Source organism: Rhipicephalus sanguineus, chromosome 11, assembly GCF_013339695.2.
Source record: "Rhipicephalus sanguineus isolate Rsan-2018 chromosome 11, BIME_Rsan_1.4, whole genome shotgun sequence".
In the NCBI taxonomy this organism is placed as follows: Eukaryota; Metazoa; Arthropoda; class Arachnida; order Ixodida; family Ixodidae; genus Rhipicephalus; species Rhipicephalus sanguineus.
Genome location: NC_051186.1, coordinates 18,039,291 through 18,055,662, shown reverse-complemented (window position 1 = coordinate 18,055,662; position 16,372 = coordinate 18,039,291). Strand labels below are relative to the sequence as shown.

At 45.6% G+C, this 16,372-nt stretch overlaps 1 protein-coding gene across 1 annotated transcript; it reads left to right on the top strand.

Moving 5' to 3' along the window:
- The first annotated feature begins 1,160 nt into the window (after positions 1-1,160).
- On the top strand, positions 1,161-15,844 carry LOC125760346 (uncharacterized). The gene is made up of 5 exons (XM_049420302.1): positions 1,161-1,300; positions 3,719-3,870; positions 7,694-7,761; positions 14,036-14,123; positions 15,536-15,844. The coding sequence occupies exons 1-5, from the start codon at positions 1,202-1,204 to the stop codon at positions 15,612-15,614; spliced, it is 486 nt and encodes a 161-aa protein (XP_049276259.1). The 5' UTR covers positions 1,161-1,201; the 3' UTR covers positions 15,615-15,844.
- Positions 15,845-16,372: the final 528 nt, after the last annotated feature.

Genomic DNA, 16,372 nt, shown 5'->3' with positions numbered 1-16,372 from the left:
TCTCGGCCACAAGTTCGGCCAAATAATGAGTTTTCTCTTGGACACGTCGCCTGCGGTGTTCGTCGACGTCACGACCACGTGACAATATACACATTATTTAAACATACATGATATACATAAAGGACATGTGCAGAGGAGCTGGCGGAGGAACACAATAATTCAAATAAAGAAGTTCACGCCGTGGAAACTGCACAGGCACTGTCTTTCTATCTCTTGTTCTTTTTCCCCATCCTTTCTCTCTTTTTCTTTCTTTCTCTCTCTCTCTCTCTAAATATATATATTACTCGTTCTCTCGCCCCATCAGAGTTATTGTGTCCCACGCGGACAATGTGGCGCGCGTGTTCTGGGAGTGAAGCAGGAGACGAACAAGATTGCGAAAAGGACGCGCGCCGGTTGATGGTGGTGATAGATTTGTGGTGTCGCCACACGACATAACGAAAAGGTTCGCAGCTGCACTGTAGCAGTCACCAGCAGTCATTACTTGTCATCTAGGCAGTGGGGAACATTGTTAGGAGAGTTGCACTCATGAACGCGGTGTCCCTTGTTATGTGCAACTGGCTTATAGAAACCGCAAGGAGAGACTGCTGCGTTTATCTCTGTCTAGTAAAACAGACCACTTTCAGGCGCACGACGTTAGTGCAGTCGGGTTGTTGACTGGGATGGTCAGCCACCCAAATGACGAACTCGAGTAGGAGATAAAACATTGTGAAAGAGGAAAACAAACTCTAGCGGTTGGCTGATAAAATGGCGGGAATATGAACATTCCGCGCTAAATATAACGAGCGGAAACGCCTAAGCTGAGCACTATGCGGAGCTTGAACGCTTCAAAATAACGTGTAAATATAAGTAAGCCGAGGACTCAAGCAGGGCGTCTGTGTCAAGATAAATGCGCACTGGGCGGCTCGTTTTATATTACTCCTGACGCTTTTGACCTCTCAAGTAGGCGTAGACATGTAGATAAGACACAAGTAACCAATGTAGCGCCTGCTTAGTGATCCAACAGCGCAGCAGATATGAAGGAAGCAAAAAACCACACCGGAAAAAGGCTGATTTAAGCGTCTTTGAAAATATGTGGTCTTCTTTCCACTCTTTCCGGCGTAGAAAAACTTCAATATAAAAGTCACGCCTTTCCTATGTTGTCACCAGTATCGTAAAGCGCTGCTCTGCTGACTGAAGCGCGAGCACGTCTCATAACTTCGACATGGCTTGGCTGAAGCTTTCAATCGGCGTTCTCCTTTTTGGACTGGCAACGGCGACTCCGACACGTAACCTCCAGCGGGAAGGAGTTGATACCTTTAGGGTGAGCATTCTTTGAAAAATAGTGCACCATACAGTGCTTTCTTGAAGTACTAAAACATTTATTTCATAGCTGGCGTATCATAGAATGAGCGTGGCCGCTAGAGATGTCAGTGGCTCCACGTTTTGTTATTGTTAGACACTTAAGTTGATGGTTGGAATTGCTTAACGCTTTGAATAATTTGTTTGCGATTATGCAACTACCCGAACGCTGCTCAAGGGAAATTATTTTTCACTGCTAATAACGCGCATGCCAGATTTGTGCAGATCTATGCCATATAAAAAAAATCACCGCCTCTCCACTAATGTAAATCATGACGAATGGCGAAGCACTGGGTATCGTACGGTATGTCACCGTACGTCACCCGCCCGTTACCACTGCGAATGTAAATTGAGTGACATAAAGTGCATATATATACAAATGTATTTATTTGGTTCGTCTTTAATGCTCTTCTATTTCTTCTATTTTAATCATCTTGTTATAATTTGTATATCGTCTTGAATTCTGGATTCCGTTTTCCCTTCATTATTACTACTTTGTGGTCTGTGAAACGGAAGCCAATGGTTCTTCTAGTGGATCCAATCTAAAGTTGGCAAAGACAAGCTCTATGCATGTTCCTCGGGTGGTTGTTCGTTGCTTCCAGTCATACGAAATGCATCGTAGAGCGTATCGAGAAAACATATACTGTATAATTCCGTCGCTGTCCATAATGTCTACGTTGAACTCGCCGACTAGTATAAAGGGTTTATGCTTGTACTTTGTTTCGTAATCGTAATCGCAACATACGTTCATATGTTTCGCCTTTGAGGAGGAAATGCCGCGGACTTCTAAAGTTGTCTCCGACTCAAGCTCTTACGAAAGCATTTCTTCAGGGTTTCTCGTTGAAGACAAGCTGTCAGGCACGACACCTTCCGCATGCCACTGTGCACATCCTTCAGAATTGTGACAGCTGGATTTGTTAATTTCGGGAACGTAGTGTCCTTAATTATTGTTCGATTTCATTTTTATTAAGATATTTCAGGGGAGTTTTGAGTGCTGCATATGACTTTTATCTGAGACTCTATAATCGTAATCGTAATCGCAACATACACACATGTTTCGACTATAGCAACGGTTTTGTACATACCGTGACAGTGGACAGTGAGAGTCGATTATAAAGCTAGGTCCTAAGGTGCTTAGCGCCTAAAAGGTTACTGAAGAAGATCGTGAAATATATGAGGTTCAGGACCCTATCCACACGCATTGAAACGTAACGAAGCAGGCATAAAAAAGGTCATCGTCATGTTTACTTTTCTGCATCTAGATAAAAAGATGATTTTAACAAAACATCAATATTTTTCTCAATGCATGTGTGTCATCCTGAGAAAGAAAATGCAATGGCATTTTGGTATGTTATACTAGCGAGTGGCTTGTCAAGATAACTACCTCGCGGTCTATGAGCTACGAACATATGAACTAGCGCGCACAAGCGCAGAAAATGCGCTAGCGCAGTGTTATTCTCAGAGTCTTATTGGAACCCCTTATAAATGTAAGAAAGTAGTAATTGTGTGGGGGTTTATTGCTTGAAGGGTTTAGTGGTTGACGTTATTGCACTGATTGAGTGCAAGAACTTACCGCAGCTGCAGTTGCATGTTTATTCCGTGTTGGCAGTTTTCATATCAAAACGGCATCTGCAGTTCCATAGCGCGGAAAATTGAAAATTCGGTTGATGTTCTCAGCAACAGATGCTGTTGGACACGAAACAGGATTTCGCGTATAACCATTGAGCCCATGAAAAAAATACTGAAAAACTTGTCGATCAAGTTGTGAAGAAGTTGTGTTTATCGAAATCTCTATGCGACATACCTGTGAAGATTCAAATAATACGAGCAGTCCAGCGACAAATCTTATATAAGAATCATACTGCGATGAATAACTGCTGCTTTGTGACGCTAAAGAGCGCAAATAAATATTCACCTAAAAAGAATGCCGAGAGGAGCGCCGATTTTCATATGTTGAACTTCAACAGTTATTTGGTCCACGTCCAGATACAGGAATACATTCTTTTGGATGAAACCTTGCCCTTCACTATTTCCTTTGCTCCACCAATATTTACGATACCCGACAAACAGACTTCATACGTGTGTATCATGCCCTCACTGGTTGATAAAAAAGTGTCCTGCACATTTCAGCACCGAAATAGAAGAAACATACTATGTATAAAAGTGTGAATACGCATCATAAAATCCACAGCATGTTCGCGACAGTATCTGGCGTCTTAGAACTTTTAATGTTCAGTTTCGTAGCACCATTACATACATGACATGATAACGTCGTAAGATATTTTGCATATGATAGTGATGCCTCCGCTTTTGTCGAGGCCTAATACAAGCATTCTGTCGATTCTTCAGTAAACATTGCTGTTTTATTACTTGTATGCAGACGATAGGCGCCTTTCGCAAGGTTGTCGCCATTTCCACATCGACAAACGACACTTCCTTCAAGTGCTTGACTGCCATACGTACAAACTACGACGCCGAAGCCAAGACGGCTACATATGTCTGGCTTCTCAGAGGACATGGAGGCACACAAAGGTAAATTGACATCGCCGGGTTTTTGTAGCTACGGGTGTATTTTTTACACCATCATCAGTAGTCATTCTAAACAGACAGGACGTGCGAACACGGACACTGGTACACAACAGCGATTTTGCACGGAACAAACTTGTTAACATTCTAAGAGGATAGGGCGTGCAAACACGGACACAAGAAAGAAGTCGGGACACCACAAACGCCGACTAACAACTGAAGAGATGCACAACGACGGAAAAGAAAGAAGGCACGAAAACATATCTGCGCATGCCCATGCAATAGGCGAACTTATCAATCCGGCACGCGTGGGGGCCTACGTGAAATATAACCGTTAAGGCATTTGATTTCATCTTTATACAAGTTAATCGACGGTTAGCTCACGCATGCGCTACCACTATTTTCGATATGCATGCCTCAATCATCAGACGCGTTTCTTCATTCCTATATCGGTACAAAACTGCGCATTCATTTAATTTTGGCGTGCACTTAAATCTCGACAATGTAACGATAGATTAGGAGGTGAGCCTCCGGTTAGTGATCTTTTATATTCTAATAATCTCTGGTTGATGCAGCGGCCCGTCTGTCCTACGCAGAAGCGGCCGCAGCTGAAAGGAACCTTATACGCACAGTGCGCTTACTTAACGGCAATCACTGAATTTGTACGGCAATCAGTGAATTTGTCACGAAACAAATATCTGTTCGCTTCTTGTCTTTTACTCGCTCATTCTTCGTCTGCACAGCGGCACATTCGAGTGCTTGCACGAAGCACTCGAAGGTTGTAAAAAAACGGTATCGCCATGTCTTGCCTCAAGTCTGCCCTCACCAAGTCGTGTGAGCACAAAATGAGTGATAGCTTTAACGCACAGCTTACGCATCTTTCAGATGTAGGGTATCCTCGTGATGCAGTGGCCAATATCGCTGAACGTTTAAAGACGTCCATTGAGTTAAGTCCGAGCATGGTTGCAGAAAGCAACAGGAAGAAACGTGTCGTAGCTATACCGTACATTCATTGCGTATCTCACATGCTAAAGAAAGTAGGAGGTAGATACGGCGTTAATGTTGTTTTCACGGCTGCCAATAAGCTAGGTAAGATATGTGCCGCTGTGCAGAGGAAGAATGAGCGAGTAAAAGACAAGAAGCGGAGCGATATTTGTTTCGTAAAACACACAAACAAATTCACTGATTCCCGTACAAGTGTGGTCTATAAGGTTCCTTTCAGCTGCGGCCGCTTCTACGTAGGACAGACGGGCCGCTGCATTAACCAGAGATTAATAGAACGTAAAAGATCACTAACAGGAGGCTCACCTTCTAATCTATCGTTACATTGTCGAGATTGTAAGTGCACGCCAAAATTAAATGAATGCGCAGTTTTGTGCCGACATAGGAATGAAGAGACGCGTCTGATGATTGAGGCATGGCATATCGAGCATAGTGGTAGCGCATGCGTGAGCCAACCATCGATTAACTTGCATAAAGATGAAATCAAATGCATTAACAGTTATCTTTCGCATAGGCCCCCACGCGTGCCGGATTCATAGGTTCGCTATTGCATGGGCATGCGCAGATAAGTTTTCTTGCCTTCTTTCTTTTCAGCCGTTGTGCGTCTCTTCAGTTGTTAGTCGGCGTTTTTGGTGTCCTGACCTCTTTCTTGTGTCCGTGTTTGTCACGCCCTGTCTTTTTAGAATGAACACTTACCAACTAGCTCAGCTCTCTCTTATTCTAATCATTAGTAGTTCTTCGATCCACTTTATAGTATTTACGTCCCGAATTGCTCAAAAGCGGTCCTTCCGTGACACTTCTCTGCTAATAACTTTACGTTTTATTTGGCCTATTCTATCGTAAGCAAAGTAGTGCGCGATAATAAAGACACAATGAGAAAGTTAGACATAATACAAGCGCTCACAGTCAACTGGAAGTGCGATGGGAAAACACATGCTATAATACGACATCCCTCTCAACGCGTGGGTAGGAGGGACCGGAATGAAGAAAAAAAGGAAGGAAAAAAGAAAAGAAAAGAAGGAAACCATAGCCCTGCCATGACAACTTCAATTTCATCAGCTGTTTAATACTTGAACTTTTACTGAAGGGCTATTTTTTGTCTCTTTTTTTCTTCAGATGGGCTCATCTTGCGCCCGTGGTGAGGCAATTGTCATTTTTTTTTAGCCTGCTTTCTTGGCATCACAGTTTTACTTGGCAGTAGAGTGTTCGTCCTGTTGCTTACTCCGCGGGTCCTTTTAACGGTGGTGCTCTTCAAGCTTGGCAAACCCCGGGGTTCACCTCGACAAGAAACTATCATCATGAACGGATTAACTTAAAGCCAAAGAGAAATCAACGGATTAAAGCCAAAGAGAGAACTGGACAGCAAGAAAGGGAACGAAAAAAAAAGTCATACACAGACAAAGAATTAGGCCTATAGAGAAAGAGAAAAAGAAGGACACAAAAAAGGTTTAGAAAAAACACAGAGCGCAAGACAGAAAGGGAAAGAAAGAGAGAGAGAGAACGAAAGGAAAGAAAGGGGGAAACAGAATGAGCGATAAAGGGAGAGAAATTATATATATATATATATATATATATATATATATATATATATTAGAGAGAGAAAGAAAGAGAGGAAGAAAGAAAGCGAATAATAAAAAGAAAGAAAGAAGGCCGCCCAGCTCTGCTGTTGGTTCCAGCGTTGCGCTACGTGTGCAAGCTGCGCAAATTTTGTCTTGGTGTCGTTTGGTTACGCAAGCATGTCAATTAGCCCAGCTTTCGATCCTTCTGTTTCACTCCTGGGCCCTGGTCGACACACACATGAATAGAGAAAATCCTTTTTTCTTTTTGCGGCAGACGGTGAACTGAATTTCATGACGCTTGCTGCGTATGAAAAAAAAAAAACAAACTCCGTATAAATTGAGTTTAGTCAGTGAATTCGAACTTAAACATCAAACTATTTCGCATATTCCTTATGCTATGCTCAACTGCAATATAGAATCAAGTGTCAGGCATGAGCTTTTGTAACTCTGCGATAAAACCAATCTTAGAATTCGACGACTTGCACCTAAAGAGGTGCCTATCAAACACACTGTATGTTCGGAGATATACCATGAAGTTATTGGTAGCACATTTGCCAAAACACCGCAAACAGTAGCGTATATCGCATAAGTTGTAAGTTAAAACGTTCGTTCGGTATGCTGTCAGTGCTGTAACATATGATGTTGATGCTACAGCGATATTTGTTGTTAACCCGGAGTTACAGGTGCTGCCATCACAAGGCTTCATTCCTTATAACTTACATTTGTGACGAAGGTTTATGCAAACCTGAGGCCCAATATAAGTAAACTGGTTCCCGCAGTGGGTAGACTTCAATTTTCTCTTTTTAATTGCCACGAACTTAGTTCATAGTGAACCAGAGCATTTGCTCCAATAGTATTTCTGCCTTGTACATATATATATGTGTAATGAAACGAGTGTTCCTGCCCGTCCCTGCCACCCCCCTCCCTTTGCCTCAACTAACGCAGCCTCTCCATTTCTTTTATCATAATTTCCTGGACATATATCTCATTGACATGCTGGCTCATCATAGGCAATTAGTCAAGCCTGTCCCCGTCTCCTGTTACACACCGCATGGCGTGTAGCTTAATGAAATGAAGCATAAGTTTGAACACCTAAGGGTCGCTAGTCTTATTAGTATATTTCGAATATTATCCGACCATCGTCGATTCAGTAATTGAACTACTAAGACTGCTTCTCTGTTCATTCTGCGAACAGGAAAATATTCCTGAAACATGTTGTTGTCTCTTCCTTCTTCAATAAAGTTATTATTATTTTTTTCTTTCTCCAGGAGGAATGTCACATTCACCATTTCAGCCGGAACTGTTCCACATCAGGCGAACTATTTTGTCGATGCTGGTGAGTACAGCACTCCCGATATCATTTATTATTTGTAATGAATAACGAGGCACAAGAATGTGCTTCTGTGTGCCAGAAAAAATATTCCGTTTCGCGTGACCTGTGAACGAAACGGATGGTCACATTTCTTTTATATAATGTGCCACAGTTCTGGCACAGGATACTCTTAGGTATGCTCATTTAATGTTCATTTTGCAGCGCTCCTAAACCTGTACTGTAACGCATTAGGACTGACCCGAAACTTGTGCTAGTCCCGTAATACTTATAAAGGTGCCCATGAGGGCCATGATAGCGGTCGCCTCTCGAAAACTGATGCTGCACTGTCTCCAAAAAAGGCAAAAAAGATGGTTGATCCCTCTGTCATAAGAACCGGTATAACACGAAAGTGAAACGTGTCGTCACAGAAGTAGTTGACTGCTTTAGTGCACTGGTGTATCAGAGCTTGCATAATGTCTATTGTTGTGTGGCAGATGTAGCACCGCCTGATGTGGCCGCACTCACGTTGACACCAAGTGGCACATCTCCGTACCGACGACTAACGCCCATGATCATGATGTAACCCATGCGGTAGCTGAAGTTCTTAACGTATACGTGGACACCACATATGGTGAATCCCGTGCAAATATGGCATCAGCAAGCAGATAATAAACACTGATACTCGATATGCACTGCTCCAAAGCGTCGTGAAACGTGAAGAGAAATGCTACGCGCGTCGTGTCTTCCCTCTAGCCTGGCAGCGAATTCTCACAGGGTGAGCGGGGAACGCGGTGCGACAGCCAGGCGAGCGTCGGAGAGCTATTTTTCGATACGGATGGATGCTATGAGCGAGGCTAGAGCTAAAGCCACCACCTCGCGGCGTGTTAAACGAAATTACACCTCTATTGGAAACGCGCGGAATGGGACGGTCGCAGCAACGGCGCGTTTTTAGATGCGAAGCAGCTCATGGCAGAGTTCGATCCGGTGGTGTGCGGCGTGACCACTCTTACTGCGCATTCGCCTCCTCCTCCCCTTCCTCTTCTCTCCGACGCTCCCTCCTCTCGCGCGTCTCATTCTCTCCTGTGCAACGCCGCGATAAGCGCCCTCCTACGCCCCCCCCCACCCCCGCTCTCGCGTACCTCATTCTCTCTTGCTCAACGCCGCGATGAGCGCCAGCGCATGCGCGTCCCCTCCCCCCTCTTTCCTCTCCTTCGCTCTGTAGAAAAATTTTAGCGTTGCAAAGTTGAGGACAAGAAAAAATGTGGACAACACAGACGAAGCGCATCTAACAATTGAATTTATTGAAACAGGAAGATAAAAAAACTGGTAGGCTTGAGCAGGAGAGTCAAATCCCAGAGTAGTCAAGGCGACGCCCGAGATGCAGCATGTGGTGTCAGGTACGTCAAAAAATTTGTTGTGTGCAAGGTAGGAGTAGTATACAGGATTCCTTTGACCTGCGGGGCATCTTACATTGGGCAGACGGGCAGGTGCCTGAACAAAAGACATCAGGAACACAAGAATTTGTGTGAATTTGTGGATTCCCAATCGAAGGGAATCTCGCTCAGCACTGCTTGAATTTTAAATGTAACCCAAATTTCAGAGACACCTCCATTGTGGCGCAGAGCAAGGACAAAAACAGAACTATCATAGAAGCTTACAGTATGATGTCGGGGAAGTTTGGCGCATGCGTTAGCTCCCAATCTATAGCACTCATAGAAAGACAAGTGGCATGTTTAGCGACACAAATATAAATGCAATCGGAGCACAAGTGCCTTCTTTGATATAGATACGAAGCAGAAAAAAACGTAAAGTTTGAATTAGATTAATGCACGCGTTTCACTGCATAGATAGCACCGATGCTTGGCTCATGCGTGGTTTGCCTACAGTGTGCTTTCCTTCGTATGTTACGACTCTCCCTCCTCTCCTTTTTAACCTTCTGGTTTCAATAAATTCAGTTGTTAGATGCGCTTCGTCTGTATTGTCCATGTTTTTTCTTGTCCTCAGCTGTGCAGCGCTTAAAATGTTTCTACAGTATATTCCAACTGGCCCCAACCAAGATATTCTCCTATGCTCCCCCCCTCTCGCGCGCCTTTCGACCGCGTTCCCCGCTTGCCCTGTGAGAATTAAAGGCCAAGCTAGAGGGAAGACACGATGCGGGTAGCGTACCTCTTCGCGTTCCACGACGCTTCGAATGGATGGATGCAGCTTACGGCGCGGGACTTCGCCCCAGCTTAAGAACCTGGTGAGCCAGCTCCTAAAAAAATTACACCAGCTCCCACTGCTTCGCATCCACACACGGATTCCTTTAGTGGGAGATGGTGTAATTTTTTGTTTTCTTTTCGAGCCTGGCGGCACACATGTCATCCACCCCGTTATAAAGGGGGTGGTCATAGCATCCATAGATCCATCCATGTAGAAGCACTGTGAGAGGAAAGTGTGAAAGATAAAAGGCGCGTTCTTGCAGCCTCCGTTATGTGTTTGACGGTAGCTGAATGGGCTAAACGCCCGCCAGCCATCGTCGCAGACGTGAGGTCATGGGTTCGACTCCTGTAAACGGAACGTTTTCTTATAGCTTTTTTTTCTTTGCCATTTGATGGCGGTCATTTTGCTGATGTATTTCGGTGACCGAAATACGTCATGAAAATCATGGTGGACCCCGGCAAAATACACTTTCGTGGAAAAAAAAATAAAGACAGAATGCTTTGTCACAAGAAGCAGTGAAAACCACGCTCACACAGACAGCAGTGACATTCTGGTGTGGCGAACACCCTGGATTTGTCGGGAAAACGGGAAAAAAAGAAGCCGATGAAAATTCACTCTGTCTCTTTGAATTCTCCTTGGACGGCTCGAAGACTTCATCTATCCTCTTCTTCCTCTTTTTCTCTTCACTTGATTGTATCAGTCCTATTTTCCCTCCGCTCAAAAGCTCTCCGCACCTCACGCGGTCTTCCAATGCCTCCGACATCGTCCCACCAATTCCCAAACGACGATGTGACGTGTACACCATGCGATGATGTGATGATATGACGTTGTCACATTAAGGAGATGTCACTTTTGGTACTCCGATGGATACACCTTCATTCACTTGAACACCACGAGCATTTTGACCGTCTCTTCTTTCTTAGTTCTTTTTTAGATGCGAAGCAGCTTTAGGCGGAGTTCAATCCGGTGATGGTGTGCGGCGTGACCACCCTTACTGCGCATGCGCAAACCCTCTCCACTCCCCCATTCCCCTCTCCGCTAACGCGGGCTGGACATGCCGAAACGCTGCTTCGCATCGCCTCATGGTCCCCTTTAGCGAGAGATGGTGCAAATTAAACCATCTCCCACATTCTTTAGCGGGAGATGGTGTAAATTACACCATCTCCCGCTAAAGGGGACCATGAGGCGATGCGAAGCAGCATTTCGGCATGTCGAGCCCGCGTTTCAGAGGGGGAGTGAAGAGGAGGTGTGTGGAAAAGGACCACCGGATTGAACTCCGCCATAAGCTGCTTCGCTTCTAATTTTTTTTTCATCATTCATGTTGACGCTGCCGCCGACGACGACGTATGGCGAAGTGCCGCCGCCCTCGCCAAATCTCACAGTTTTTTTGCTCAAGAGATATATGTTGCTCCCGCCTGCACAACGTGCTTCGTGAAACATGCAGAGAAAGTAAATGCTCACTCGGTGCCTGCTACCAGTCGCGCACCTTTAGAATAGATAAATCGCTGCTGCGAGGAAGAGGATGCCGCAGGCCTGCAATGCAGACAAATGACCGTGGCAATTTGAAACGGGATGGACGCGCTTGTCGTGCCCGTCGCCTTAATGGTGATAGGTATCACCACGATAAGGAAGGTACCGTCTTCACCGTCATCGTATATGTAGTAGAGGGGTAGAAACAATGATCTGCATCAATATGCACAAAAACGTGCGACATATAACTGGCCGAATATACTATATTAATTGCCTTGCCTTGCTGAGATGCCGTAAAAGGCACTCAAGTATGGTAAGCCAGCCCCTGTGCAGAAAAGAAGTGAAACTTAAGGGGTACTGGGCAGGGGAATCCCAGATGGGCCGGGTACACACGTTAGAGCCGCACAAGACCACCACAAATGGTGGTCGTAGCTCATCCTGCAGCATGGTGCTCAGTCTAAGCAGGACGATGTCAAAACAATTCGCAGAAGGGAGGTATACGGTGATAGTGGCTATCATTTTTCAGTGCGCGGGCTTCGAAACCACCAATAGAGGCGTTAGCGCACTGGACGGAGCAAAATCGCACACGGTCCCTAATGCGTTCGCCTAAGACAACTTGAAGGTGAAAACCATTCTTCTTTTTCTCTTCATTTAGATGTGAAGCATCTCTTGCTCGGGGTTATGTCCCGCGTCGTGGGCGTCCGCACTCACACTACGCATGCGCAACTCTCCTCCTTCCCTCTCTCCAACAGCTGCGCGTTACTCTCTCCACTTCTCTCCCAGCACCTGCTTGCGCTTCTCCTGCGTTCTCGCTTCTGCTCTCGCGGCGCATGCGCTACTCTCCTCCTCTAGTCTCCTCTCCTTTAAGTGGTAGAGCGCTGCGTGCGTTCAGTCCAGCGCTTGATTCGGTTTACCCCACTGAAATGCGAGCTCCACATACCGAAATTCTCTCCTGCGCAACGCCGCGATGAGCGCCAGCGCATCCGCGTCCCCTCTCCCTCTCTCTCCTCTCCCACGCTGCCCCCTCTCGCGCGCTTGTCGACCGCGTTCCCAGCTCGCCCTGTGAGGATTAACGGCCAGGCCAGAGGGAAGACACGACGCGCGTTGTGTTGCTCTTCGCGTTCCACGACACGAGGTGGGTAGCACGCCGCACGAACGCCAGCGGAACGCGATCGTGCAAGTGCTCCGGCTTCGCATTGCCTCATGGTCCTCTTTAGCGGGAGATAGTGTAATTTTTTTCTTCACACTCGATTGTATTGAATCCTCCTCCGAAAACTTTGCGCACCGAACGCGGTTTTACACTGCCTCCGGGATCCGAGGGGAAGTGAGGGAGCGATATCAAACATTGTTCCTGGAGGTCAGTTTCATGTTGCGTTTTTCATCAAGGCGGCGCGGTGCTATACTGAACACCACTTTTTTGCAGTCCTTGCGGTTCTTGCGGATGGTCCTTGCGCTGACGAACAGCCTTCTTCCGTAAGACATAGTACGTTGAACAGAACTCGCGCTTGGCGATGGAGTAGCCGCTGTCCACATCCCCAAATTCGGAATTCACCTTTTGCCGCAGGTTACATGGCTCAGCCTCCGGTATCGTAAGCAATGCACTGAGGCACTTCGGTTGCGCTGTTTCTTCAATGGCGCACTCCAAGGTCCGGACCTGGTCCTCGCAACATGCCTCTGTGCTCGGCTTTCTCTTGATTACCATTTCACCTGCCACCAGGTGAAATGGTTGTGGCGCGCATCCCCGCTTGAAGATGTCGAGGTCATGAAAGGTGTGTAGCACGTTTTCCGCCTCTGTATCCTGCCCTGATATTTCCACCTTAGATGACAGCCCTCATGATGCTGTCGGCAGCGGTGCTATTTCCGTGGTTCTTCAGCGTATGCATGGCGGCTCTTGGAAACTGGCTGAGTCGTGGTAAAAAGTCTCGATCTGACTTTCATTGACGTCCAAGTTAGGGCAACGGGTCTCTGAAATGTCGTGTTGGACAGACGCTACTGGTGGGTCTAGCTGCAATAAAAAGCCAGCACAAGCAGCTGTCATCGGGATCACATGCTCTCCTTGAATAAATTGATATTCTGCGTTTGTTTTCTTTTTATTTCTTCTGCGTCTACGTCGTGCCTATGTGCCTGCCTGTCAGAACCGCTGCTCTCAAGAAGACTAAGGTGCCGATCAGGGGCTTGTCGGCGATCAGTTTTTTCTGATATGATAATCTGATGTTCTATCGAGTTGACTTGTCGTTTCACGTTGCCACGTTTCATTGTTTCCTTGATACGAGCGCGTGACTGTCGTTGTTGCCTGAAGCACCTGAATTGTTGCACTGATAAGCACGAGGATGGCGGTCGATCTCCCGTCATAAAGAAAGGAAACAGTTAGGAGGAGACATTGCGTAATGCAATAGAAAGAAAAAAGGTAGAGAAAAGAGAAAGAAAGAAAAAAAGAAAGAAAGAAAGAAAGAAAGAAAGAAAGAAAGAAAGAAAGAAAGAAAGAAAGAAAGAAAGAAAGAAAGAAAGAAAGAAAGAAAGAAAGAAAGAAAGAAAATTGGTACGTCGGCACGCACATTTCAAGCTTTGCTTGCCCCAATTTTCCGAATAGAGCAAGGACTCATGAATTTTTTGCCTACGATTTCAGATAACAGTCGGGTCTACACAGGCTACACCCACTTACACGGACTTCCAGAACTGCCTGGTTACGACGATCACATACCGGGACCACGATCGTAAGATGCTTTCTTGCCATTCTCTGAAACTAATAATTGATTTATACATATTTTTGACTGTAATTCAATATACAAATCAGATGTCGCTTGTCACAGAAGCGGGACACTGTAATTATTTCCCCCTGAGTTAAAGTAAGTTGAGGCAACGAAGTGAGCTGGTTAATACTCGCAGTGCCCACAGCGTGAAAAGGTACCGCAAGTGTCTGCAAATATACGAGACTAAAAGATATCACAAGAGAAAATCAGTGGGTAGTAAATTAGCAATGAAGTAAAGCACATTTTATTTCTTTGCATAATATAGGTTGCAAACGTACACTTATGAATTAAAGTCTGCGTTTTTCTTATAATAAAATGAAACACCCGAACTTGTTAAAAAAATTCAACCAGCTCCGCTTCGCGGACACCGATGAAATAGCGACGCTGGTGGCGTTCCCTTCGCCAGGCTAACGCATTTCTATGTTTTGCAAGTCTTTCAGATATGTTGCATCACTGCTTTTTATTAAACACTGTTAGGCTTTGACGTGGTAGTATAGTTTTTTTTTGCATCTTGACCATACCACTGCTAGACACAGGTTTACATAGAAGCCTTCGCTTAAGATGCTCCGATATGTTCCATCGCTGCTCCTTATTAACCACTCTTTGTTAAGCATAGGGGTGGTAGTTTAACCACTACTTTTTATAAACACAAAGTATCACGTGGCACAGGTGTGAATTTGGTAACGCGCACGCCATTTGTCGTGTTACCTTTTGCCTTCTTCCTTTTTAGTCGAAGTTGTGTGCAGTGGTATTTACCCAATTTCTGTGGCACGTGAGCGTTTATGATGATGACAGTTTTCTGGCAACCGCTCAGTTAAGTTTCCAGAGGTGAGGTCCAGGATTGTTATGTTTCAACATTTTCACTTCTATTTTTTCCTCGGTAACAACGTGTGGCGGGATCCCTCGCAGTGCAACGTAGAACCCCGTACGTTGAGTAGTTCCTGTCGGTGCCTTCACACGTATATTCATTGAGGGACACATATGTTCAGGCATATTTTCGCACACATCTTCAGACATATTTTCAATAATATTGAATATTTTCCTCAGGCAGTTCAATGCTGCTGGATAGATGTGCCCGAGCTTGCCGCTCCAGCACACCAGAGTCATAACTGCCTGAAAGTAGAGCTTGTAACATAGCGTCTATATAATGGTCGCTAAGTACGTGATTCTGATTAATACCTGCCACATAATTTGTTCAGTTATGATCTCAATATGGTATTACACGGGTTAGGTAAAGGTTACTGAATGTTATGCAGCGGTCTAGTATAACAAAGATATTTGATAATGTCAACTACTTTCTGGGTTTATAGCTATTATTGCTATGCATGTAAAAAATTGCGGTCATAAATTTGTCATGCTGGAATTTCTTTTTCCAGACTGCTTGCTGTGGGTCAAGAGGTCTGTGGCTCATGCGGTTCCCCAAAACTGCCTGGACAACTACGAAGCGAAGTGTGACGTCAGAGTCCCCATCTTCGACAATGATCTGTGTAACGACGATGAAGGAAGCGAAAGTTAAAAGAAAACTACAACGGGCATTTAGGCTGGGCACATCGTTTCTGACACGTTCAACAAGCGTGTGGAATGAAGAAATTTCGTCATTCACCGTCTTGACGTGTCCTAGCATCGAACAGATTACCTAGCGATCAGCGAATATTTATCAGTAAACCACATATTAAAGGTCAGTTTTATTTGCCTCTTATTCTAACCTTACGTGCAATTCCTACTGATGTCTTGGCAGTGTAGCCTGAATTCGGCCCAGGCTATGTGCCCGAAGGGAAGTCCGCTCCTACGGACAGGTAAGTTCAGCCCCTCTTCATGTGCCACAGGTGTTGGTCTTTTTCTTTTCTACCCAGCGTAAGCTGCTATGAGCACGCAACAGCAGCCGATTTTGGTGGCAATCTTGTCGATGCTGTTCGCTGCCAACGCCGCTAGTGTACATCCCAGCTATTTGTGCACTGAGAAAATGTAACAAAGCTTGCACTGGACGCACAATGCTAAAGAGACATTGGAGCTGATGGGCACATAGGTAGTCTGGACTAGAGCACTGCACGGGCCCGGCCCGCGGGCCGGGCGGGGCCGTCCGATGCGTTTTCCGGCGGGCCCGGGCTGGTCTTGGGCTTGAAAGTGCGGGCCCGGGCCGGGCCCGGCCCACGGCCCGGGATTGAGGCTGCGGGCCGGGCCGGACTCGGGCCCGCTCATTAAAAGGCGTAAGT